We start from the raw sequence: 11,671 nt of genomic DNA on the forward strand, positions 1-11,671 counted from the left end.
CAGGCGAACCTAAGTTAAAGAAACTCGGAGGAAAAGAAAAAAAAATTAACAAAATAAATAAAAAGAGCGTACAAATGGAATAGGGTTTAGGCATAGGTTTTTGTTTGGGGAGCACTTAAGATAATAAATGAATAAAATAAACAAACAAAAAGAAGGAAGTGTGGGAATGGCATCCGCAGCCCCACGTGGGTCGCTACCTTAAATATAGATATATATACTCCCTCCGTCCCAAAATATTGGTCCCTTTTGGAGAATCCAACTTTTTTTGGTAGTACACTCATTACATTTGAAAAAAGTTGGTTTTCCAAAATTGCCCTTTTGATAGTACATTTTTTGGGAATATCAATGTCATAATTGTACTTTTTAAATTGTTTATTAATTTAAAAGAAGGGCAAAATAGGAAATTTACAATATTTTTGTACTTCATTTATAAAGAGGGACTAATATTTTGGGACAATGAAAAATGGAATAAGGGACTAATATTTTGGGACGGAGGGAGTATATTAATTTGAAATGATTGGTATAATGCACCGACTATTATTATAATATATTATAATTTCTAATATTATAGAAACGATTCATATTTTAAACAAATTTTATAGATGTATTTGTAATTTGTTAAAAAATAAAATATTTATGTTTTGTAATTAACCAAGAATGTTTGTATAATTACGAAAAAGCTTGTTTCATAATTGACTAAGAATGTTTACATAATTATGAAAAAGCCTGTTTCATAATTAACTAAGAACGCTTGTATAATTATGAAAAAACTTTCACTCAACATATAGGTTATCATTAGTAAATTATTTAAAATTAAGGCCAAAATCAAAAAGAAAAGACGAATCTCAAACAATTAAGCGATTCTTATATACATAGATATATATTTTCTTGGTGAGGAAGAAAGCATAGAAAATGGGAGATAATTGACTTTTAGAAAGAGATGAATAATAATGAGTTGAAAATAAAAAAGATGTAAACTAAATATAATAAAATAAATTATGTTTTTATTTAAAAATTTCTCCACCAAAATATTATAACAAATTAACAATACTTTTCATTAAAATATTTAATACCTCAAAAATAACGAAATACACAATTCATAATTTGGCAGACAATTAAAAATGTATATTGGAATATGAATAACATTTAGAGCATCTCCAACGGTGACTCAAATTTTTCACCAAATCTAAATAAAAAATGACCCATTTCACCAACTTTGATATCACTCGCTCCAACGGTTCACCTTTCACCAAATCTATCCCGGGACAATCGGGTGGTCGACCGGCCGGTTGACCGGTTAGGCCAAAAATATATATATATATTTTTTTCGCGAATTGTCTGAACTTTTTTTTTTAACTTTTTGAACTTTTTTCAGGACGACCGGGTGGTCGACCGGCCGGTTGACCGGTTAGGCAAATTTTTTTTTTTTTTTTTTTAACCGTTTGAACTTTTTTTCTTGAACTGTTTGAATCTTTTACTAGTTGACCGGTTGGTCAACCGGCCGGGCAACCGGCTGGTTGACCGGTGTACCTCTTTCAACGGTTAGTAACAGTAATTTGGTAAAATCTGTGTCTCGTTCTCAGTTTGATACTTTTTTTGCTGAAATCTCATTTTGATATCAATCTGGTGCAACAGTTGAAGCATAAAAAAATACATTTTTCATCAAAATTTGAATTTGATATCAACTTTGATTCACTGTTAGAGATGGTCTTACAAACATATATACATACATGCGTATAAAACAAAAACAAAAAAAACAAATAATCATAGCTAACTAGTCAATATTTAACTGTCCCAAAGTCTTTGATTTTGCTTTAAAAATAATAACAAAAAGTCCAACCTTTGAATGAGAAAACCCTTTTCTTCATTGATTATTCTAAATTCTGATATTATCACTCTACTTGTCGGCGCGATTTTTCTTAATATTTTACAATAATAATATAATTTTATACTATGCTGACTACCCGAACATCAAAAAATAAAGAAATAAATAAATAAATCAAGCATTGTAATAAGAAGATATGGCCAAACTTTGAGTCATTTTTATTACGGTTCGTAATACAAATTCCGATATAAAGAATCAACTCATTTCAAATAGATAGAAGATTGAGAAACTCACTTTCAGAAAATATAGTCATCCATGGATGTTCATAACCAACAACATCCATGCGATGCCTACAAACAAGCTGAAGTAGTTGTAATCATGGTGCCTTTTCCATGCTATAGCCACCTCAACCAGGTTCTCCAGCTCTCCTGCCTAATCTCTTCCTACAACATACCCGTTCACTACGCTTGCTCTGCCACCCACGTGCACCAGGCTAAACTCCGCTTCAATGCCACAAACCGCCTTTCCTATGCCCAAATCCATTTCCATGAGTTCCCTACCCCTCCTTTCCTCTCTCCTCCCCCCGACCCCAATTCTAAATTTCCAACACATCTCATACCATCCTTTGAAGCCTCTTTGCAACTCCGTGACCCCATGACTGAATTCTTGCACAAAATCTCCCCCATGGCTAGAAGAGTTGCTGTTGTCCACGACGTCCTCATGGCTTATGTGGTTCAGGACACCGCTACCATACCAAATACTGAAACTTATGCTTTTAACCCTGTTGGCACGTTCACTTCGTTCTTCAACGGATGGCAAATGATGGGAAAGCCTTTCCAGGTAGATGAACCACAAGGGTTACCATCTGATGAAGGATGTGTCCCTTCCGAGATCCGGAGTTTACTAACCCTCCAAACTGATTTTTTGAAATCTACATCTGGAACTATCATCAACTCGTGCAGATCAATTGAAGGTACTTACATTGATTTATGGAAAGAGGTACAGGTTGACAAAAACAAACAGATATGGGCAGTTGGGCCATTGAACACCGGAGCGGTAGATAATGGCAGAAATTCAAATAGCCAACACAAATGTTTGGAATGGCTTGACAAACAAGACCCAAAATCTGTGTTATATGTTTCGTTTGGAACGACAACTTCATTGACAAATCAACAGATCAAAGAGCTCGCCATTGGGTTGGAACAGAGCGGACAAAAATTCATCTGGGTGTTGAGAGATGCCGATAAAGGGGACATTTTCTCAGGTGATGTTAAGAGAGCTGAAGTATTGCCAGAAGGTTATGAAGAGAGACTGAAAGGAGTTGGATTGGTGGTGAGAGATTGGGCACCACAACTTGAAATTTTGGCGCACCAATCTACAGGCGGGTTCATGAGTCACTGTGGATGGAATTCATGCCTGGAGAGCATCACTATGGGAGTGCCGATTGTAGCCTGGCCGATGCACTCAGATCAACCGAAGAATGCATTTCTCGTGACAGACATATTGAAGGCTGGTGTGGCTGTTAAACAATGGGCAGAACTTCAGGAGTCGGTAGTGGCTTCATCAACCATTGCAGAAGCTGTCAAGAAGCTAATGGCATCCAGAGAAGGGGAGGAGATGAGGACGAGGGCGGAGGAATTGGGAGGTGCCACCCGGAAGGCCGTAGAGGAAGGTGGTGTTTCTCGAATGGAATTGGATTCGTTCATTGCTCACATAACTCGGTAGATTTGTTTATTGATTCAGGATGAATTGGCTTTCCTTGCATTGGATTGTAGTCCAGACCCCTGAAATCACAACAATCTGGAAATAAGTATTTGATCAATAAAAATCATTTTAGTAATATATGATAGAAGTATAGTCAAGTGCAATAATTCTCGTTCTTGTCTCTTTCTTTGTCCGTGTGCAATGGGAACAAGGCTAATTAACCATAAAAAGGTATTTATTAGAGTATACAAAGGCAAATTAACTAGTGATTGGATTCACCCACCTCATCCAAGTATAATCGCTTATTCGAGTATATTAGTGTAAACTATTGTCGGAGTTCACTAGATCCATGTACGGAATATTTTCACATCATTTAATCAAACAAATTAACATTGCAAACACAGAATAACTTCACTGAATTTATACAATAACCAGAATAATAAAGCGTATCAACACAGAATAATTTTACAGAATTTATCAAATGAGTAGTACAAATTGAAAGTAATTAAAATTAAACTTTTTACACAGAGATTTAGAGTAGTACAAAATTAATTGTACGGGAAAGAAATAAATCTTCTCGTATGATCCTGTTGATCAAGTTTGCACTCCTCCAAACAATGTTGCTTTGCCACTTGAAAACACAAACGTGAGCTAACCGGCGGGTGTGTGCCGGAAACCCCTCCGATGCCTAAGTCAGCAATTAGACTATAGACAATAAGCTCTGTGTATTCTAGAATAAGAATTGGGATACCTGTACAAAGGTCTGGTCATGAGCTTTTATAGACTTTACTTTGGCACAATCCTAGTAGGATTCCAACTCTCCCTATGAGAGTCCTCCTAGGAATCACACACCCTCCTCACTACCAACCAAGTGAGATGGTTTTGCACAATCCTAGTAGGACTATACTCTCCTTAGCAGAGTCTCTTAGGAGTCATACTCCTACTCACTACCAACCAAGTGAGATGGTTTACACAATCCCAGTAGGACTCTAACTCTCCTTAGCAGAGTCCTACTAGGAGTCTCATCACTGCAAGCCAAGTGAGATGGCTGAACCTTTTACCTCGGTTATACATTCTTGCCCGAACTGATTTATCTCGGTCCCCTGCCCTTCGGACCGTATGATCGAAAGCCGATCTAACGGATGCCACCCTGCCGAGCTATATACAGCTCTGTCCTCGCCATTGATGCTACCTCCTTTTAATAAGCTGCTACAACCACACCGAGTTAAGTTACCTCGGTCACACGCTTAAGTAATGATGTAGATGGCGCCCGGCCGAGTTATACCAAGACCGGCCGAGCTATACCAAGCCCGACATCCTTTCTCACCAATACCTCGGCTAACCACCAGGCCCACTTATTTCGGCTGACATCTTTACCTCGGCTAACATTGCGGTCAGCCAAGTTACTTCGGCTCTGTGATACTTTTAGCACTACTATCAGTCTTGACTTCGAGATGACGCCCTGTAAAGCTATCGTTTAGCTCGGTCCTCTTTCTACCGATACCTCGGTCCATAGTTCGGCCCAAACCTAAAATATGAGATGTCTTCTTGGCCTAAGACCGAGCTACACCAGCCCTTATCTCGACCCGTTATGCGGTCCAACTCCCAAAGAAGACTCTTCCTAGCTCGGCCCAATTTGTTTACAAATTACCCTCTCAATTGCCCCTTAATTCCATCTGCGTAGCATGATTGGTATTATTTTTCCTCCAGCTGAGCTAAGAAGTTATTTGGTTTCACGGCTTGTTCGGTCCCAATAAGCCTTGTCAGTTGCTGAGCATGTCCTTCCACTAATCTGGTACGACGTTATTCCCAAGATACATGGCATGTCCCCAATATCCTTGTTCTCCTTATTATCATCGTCATGCCAAAAATTCGAATAGCCCTGATTTTTTGCCTTTAACGTATATATCCTTCGAGTTTGTATATGTCGAGTTGTTCTTTCTGTGTCTTGTCGAACAGACTAACTCGGTTTATACGAACCTTGACAACCTGTTTTGGTCGAGGTAACCATCATCCCGGTTAAAGAGTTCCAAAAATTTGTTGGTCAAACCTGCCAACCTGCTTTGGCTGAGGTAACCATCATCCCAGCCAAAGAGTTTCAAAAATTTTGTTGGACATACCTGCCAACTTCCTGCAGCCTAGATCCTTATCTCAACTTAAGAGAAGTAAGTGTTGGTTTTTCCAGCCAATCTCTTCAGTTCAGATCCTTATCTTGGCTGAAGAGAGCTCAGTGTTGGTTATTCTGGCCAACTCTGAGTGAAGTGTTTGGTTATCCCTGCCAAACGTCCTGTAGCCTGGATCCTTATCCTGGGCTTAGGAGAAGTGTTGGCTTTTCCAGCCAACCTCTAAGTTGGTTATTCCGACCAACCTAGAGTAAAGTGTTTGGTTATTCCGACCAAACGTCCTGCAGCTTGGATCCTTATCCTGGGCTTAGGAGGGGTGTTGGTTTTTCCAGCCAACCTCTAAGTTGGTTATTCCGACTAACCTAGAGTAAAGTGTTTGGTTATTCCGACCAAACGTCCTGCAGCCTGGATCCTTATCCTGGGCTTATGAGGGGTGTTGGTTTTTCTAGCCAACCTCTAAGTTGGTTATTCCGGCCAACCTAGAGTAAAGTGTTTGGTTATTCCGACCAAACGTTCTGCAGCCTGGATCCTTATCCTGGGCTTAGAAGGGGTGTTGGTTTTTCCAGTCAACCTCTAAGTTGGTTATTCCGGCTAACTTAGAGTAAAGTGTTTGGTTATTCCGACCAAACGTCCTGCAGCCTAGATCCTTATCCTGGGCTTAGGAGAGCTAAATGTTGGTTATTCCGGCCAACATAGAGCTAAGCGTTTGGTTATTCCTGCCAAACTTCTTGATTACCCCCCAAGTCGGGCAAAGACTTGTTGGTCAAACCTGCCAACTTCCTGCAGCCTAGATATCCTTATCTCGGCTTAGGAGAGCTAAATGTTGGTTATTCCGGCCAACATAGAGCTAAACGTTTGGTTATTCCTACCAAACTTCTTGATTGCCCCCCAAGTCGGGCCAAGACTTGTTGCGCTTGGTTAGTCCTTCTTTCCAACAGTGCTAACTTTTGCCGAAGGTGTTCTGTCCGATATCACTGTTTGCATCGAACCCTACCTTGGTGTGCATCCCATCTTCCTCTACCAAGATGTGTTGGTGCACTCGCTCCATAAGGGCTTCCATAGAAAGAGGTGGCGTCATTGTTATTGAATCTCTCAATTTATGACCCACTAACAGACCTTGCTTGTACTATGCAATAGCTAGGTTTGTAGGACAATCTGTTACTTGGTTGAAGGTCTCCCAATACCGATTGTCGTAAGACTTCAATGTTTCCTTTTTGCCCATGCTGATGGAGAGAAGCTGGTCAATCTCCACTGGCGTCTTGGTGTTTGTTCTGAATCTGGTTACAAATGCCTCCGTTAGTTGTGCCCATGAGGCTATACTACCTTTTGGTGACCTTTCAAACCATGTGAAACCCATGTCGCCAAGGCTGGACGGAAACATGATACACATTAAGGGTTCGTTTCGTCGATACACGGCCATAACCTGGCGAAAGTGGCTTAAGTGTATGTAGGGGTCTGACTCCCCCTCATAAGTTATGAATTTAGGCTGATGGAAGCCTAAGGGTAATGGTGCGTCCTCAATTGTCAGGATGAACGGTGAGCTCTGCAACCTTACTAATGCTTTGTCTGCTGGTTCATAGGCGAGGCGTTGTTCTGGAATTCCAACCTCGACACTCCTATGTGTTCTAAGAGCCAATCGTTGTAGTGCGGAGACTCTGCGGGGGTCACTAGCCTGAGTGTCTTCTCTCCTTCGAGCCCTTTCAGTCTTCTTTCTCTCAGGTCTGGAGTAGCGTGTCCTGGAAGTCTTTGATTGTGTATCACCTGACCTGAGGTTTCTACTTTCAGTTTATGATAGTGTGACTTCTCTGTCATGATCTTCTGAGTGGCAAAAGTGTGTGTTGCCTCTCCTCCCCTCTTTTGTTGCCACCCCTTTGCTTTTTATCTCGCTCTTCATAAACTCTATGTCAGTCGCTATTCTTCTTATTACTTCGTCTTGCTCCCTTATGCAATCTTTGAGAACCTGATGATCCATCTTCCGCCTCTGTCTATCAGGGCTCCGAGAGCGGTGTGGACTTGAGCCCTGTCTTCTTCTTGCTTCTCTCCGCAGATTCCTTCGCTGGGGATCTAATTCCGCCATGGGTGGGATAGGAGGTAAACCTTCGTGCCTCCCACCCCTTCTGGAGTTTGCCCATCTATAGCAGATTGCGGCAAGTCTTCATTGTGCGCCATTGCTTTTAACTAGAGAGGAAAATTTGATCAAGAGGTTTTGCTCTTTGTGAATTTCTCACAGACGGCGCCAATTGTACGGGAAAGAAATAAATCTTCTCGTATAATCCTGTTGATCAAGTTTGCACTCCTCCAAACAATGTTGCTTTGCCACCTGAAAACACAAACGTGAGCTAACCGGCGGGTGTGTGCCGGAAACCCCTCCGATGCCTAAGTCAGCAATTAGACTATAGACAATAAGCTCTGTGTATTCTAGAATAAGAATTGGGATACCTGTACAAAGGTCTGGTCATGAGCTTTTATAGACTTTACTTTGGCACAATCCTAGTAGGATTCCAACTCTCCCTATGAGAGTCCTCCTAGGAATCACACACCCTACTCACTACCAACCAAGTGAGATGGTTTTGTACAATCCTAGTAGGACTATACTCTCCTTAGCAGAGTCCTCTTAGGAGTCATACTCCTACTCACTACCAACCAAGTGAGATGGTTTACACAATCCCAGTAGGACTCTAACTCTCCTTAGCAGAGTCCTACTAGGAGTCTCATCACTGCAAGCCAAGTGAGATGGCTGAACCTTTTACCTCGGTTATACATTCTTGCCCGAACTGATTTATCTCGGTCCCCTGCCCTTCGGACCGTGTGATCGAAAGCCGATCTAACGGATGCCACCCTGCCGAGCTATATACAGCTCTGCCCTCGCCATTGATGCTACCTCTTTTTAATAAGCTGCTACAACCACACCGAGTTAAGTTACCTCGGTCACACGCTTAAGTAATGATGTAGATGGCGCCCGACCGAGCTATACCAAGCCCGACATCCTTTCTCACCAATACCTTGGCTAACCACCAGGCCCACTTATTTCGGCTGACATCTTTACCTCGGCTAACATTGCGGTCAGCCAAGTTACTTCGGCTCTGTGATACTTTTAGCACTACTATCAGTCTTGACTTCGAGATGACACCCTGTAGAGCTATCGTTTAGCTCGGTCCTCTTTCTACCGATACCTCGGTCCATAGTCCGGCCCAAACCTAAAATATGAGATGTCTTCTTGGCCTAAGACCGAGCTACACCAGCCCTTATCTCGGCCCGTTATGCGGTCCAACTCCCAAAGAAGACTCTTCCTAGCTCGGCCCAATTTGTTTACAAATTACCCTCTCATACAATAACCAGAATAATAAAGCGTATCAACATAGAATAATTTTACAGAATTTATCAAATGAGTAGTACAAATTGAAAGTAATTAAAATTAAACTTTTTACACAGAGATTTAGAGAAAATATATTGTGTACTACTCAAATTACTTCAAATTAATTCATCTGTCACCAACACTTTAATCATTTGATATTTATTCATGAATTTCCAAAAATGACGGATTAAAATTCTAAAGTATAAGATATGTAAGGATTGATAAAATTTACAACTCCTTTATAAAATTAATAATACTCACTCTAAACACTCTCAATCTAAAAATTTTAATCACAATTTTTTTTTTTTTTTTTGGGGGGGGAGGGGGGGTTGTTTGGGGTTTTACTCTCAATTTATAGTGAAGGCAGAGCCGGCCTTTGGGCTAAGGCCACTAATGTTTGTGTCATAGGGCCTAAAATTTGGCTCAAAATTAGGGTTTCAAATTCATTAGTAATATATTTAAAATTAGAGAACTTATTAATAAGTTTCATATATAAAATTTAAAATTCATCTAATCTCAAAACAAAATACTTGCACTAATTAATTTTATATATTTTTAATTGTTACAATTTTTTTTTTTAAATAAAATTTAAAAACACTATTACATCCCACCATTAGTGGAGGAAGGTGGAGTTTCTCGCATAGAATTGGATTCATTCATTGTTCACATAATTAGGTAAGTTCGTTTAGTGACGCGGCATGAATATTGGCTTTTCTTTGTTTGGATTGTGGCTAAGAACTTCTCTGTTTGGATTGTTGTTCAGAATTTCTCCAGAATCACAATAATCTAAAAATAAGTATTTGATGAATAAAATTATATTAGTGTACTATATATGCGTAAGAGGAGTTAACTTGAGTCCACTAGATTAATTGTCCCACTAAAAATAAGTATCTGTTTCTTTACACAAGGAAATAAACTTGGAAGTTGGAACACAGAGTTGTAATGTTCTGTTTGGTTGCTAGGAAATTGGGGGAAAAAGAAAGGAAAATTTTGAAATCTTAAAAATTGTCACAGAGTTGTGTGTTCATTTTTTCATTATTATTGCTGTATTTTCTTGTCTTCATTATCTGTATTCCTTTAGGTTGCTTTTGGATCTTGATTTGAGGAGGAAAATGGAGGGGAAAATGAATGAAAAGGAAGCTAATTTTTATTTTCTTCACAAAGCTGGACAGAAAGTTCAATTTTTATTTTTATTTGCATGTTATATGGCCTCATTTGGTGGAGTTGTGGGAAAGTGTGAAAAAATGGTTATAAATTATGATTTAATAGATTATAGATTATAACTTTAAACATAAACTGTTAACTTATTTGGTGCAACTGTGGGATTATAAATTTAATCAACAGAGTAGTATTTGGTGAATAAACTGTAAAATAGTTTTTTGCTGTATAGTGTCATTTTTGCCTTTTTTTTTTAATTTTATTTTTTTATATTTATTTTAATTATTTATTTCTATATTTCTTTCCTTTATTATTATTAATTGTTTTTTCTTTTTATTCATTTTATTTTATAAAATTGAATAGAATAAATCATTAGATATACGATAGAATTATATGGTATGATATGTGTCATTTTTTAATTTGTTATATATCTAATGAAGTAGAATCTAATTCTATTATCATGTCATTTTTGGTGAATTTATGAGTCTTTATTATTTCTTCTGAATTTATAAAAAATTATAAAACAAATATTAAGATAATTTTCCTATCTAAAAAAAAACTACTAAGATAATTCACAAAAACAGAAGAAAATACATATATATATATATATATATAAATGATTAATTTTATTAATACATAAATTATACTTGCATAATAAATAATCAATTTTATTAATAAGTAAATCATTAAGTAAATTAACAATTTTTTTAATGATATGAAAAATATTTTCTAATTAACCATTTTATTAATAAATAAATAAATCATTAATTCAATTAATAATTTTTAATGATATGAGAAATATTTTTTAATAAACAATTTTGATAATTTATTATTACATAGGAAAATAGTTTTTTTTTCTTGAGTATTGTATTAAATTAAAACTTATAACTTGTAATTTCTAATATTATAAAATCGATTCATATTTTAAACAAACTTTATAGGTATATTTGTAATTTGTTAAAAAATAAAAGATTTAAGTTTTGTAATTAATTAAGAATGTTTGTGTAATTACGAAAAAACTTGTTTCATAATTGACTAAGAATGTATGCATAATTATGAAAAAATCTATTTCATAATTGACCAAGAATACTTGTGTAATTACGAAAAAACCTTCACTCAACATATAAGCAACCGTTAGTAAATTATCCAAAATTAAAGGCCAAAATAAAAAAGAAAAGATGAATCTTAAACAATTAAGCGATTCTTATATGTATAGATATATATTTTCTTGGTGAGGAAGAAAGCATAGAAAATGGGAGATAATTGACTTTTAGAAAGAGATGAATAATAATGAGTTGAAAATAAAAAGATATAAAATAAAAAAAATTGATTGAGACCTCTAAAAGAGTATTAAATTGTCTTTTTTCTCGTTATGTTTTGTCTTTTACCTTTGTTTTTTTTTTTTTTTTTGATATAATGCCAGCTCACTGGAACTGTTTTTAGAGCAGCTCTATTAGTGCTTTCTACCAAGACTGTAAAATAAATATAATAAAATAAATTATATTT

The 11,671-nt window shown here is 37.2% G+C and overlaps 1 protein-coding gene across 1 annotated transcript; it reads left to right on the top strand.

The window, feature by feature from the left end:
* Positions 1 to 540: 540 nt before the first annotated feature.
* On the top strand, positions 541 to 3,667 carry LOC114322307 (zeatin O-glucosyltransferase-like). Its single transcript, XM_028269581.2, has one exon. The coding sequence runs from the start codon at positions 2,141 to 2,143 to the stop codon at positions 3,548 to 3,550; it is 1,410 nt and encodes a 469-aa protein (XP_028125382.2). The 5' UTR covers positions 541 to 2,140; the 3' UTR covers positions 3,551 to 3,667.
* Positions 3,668 to 11,671: the final 8,004 nt, after the last annotated feature.

The sequence above is a fragment of the Camellia sinensis genome, chromosome 10 (assembly GCF_055761805.1).
Source record: "Camellia sinensis isolate YWXY chromosome 10, ASM5576180v1, whole genome shotgun sequence".
NCBI lineage: Eukaryota > Viridiplantae > Streptophyta > Magnoliopsida > Ericales > Theaceae > Camellia > Camellia sinensis.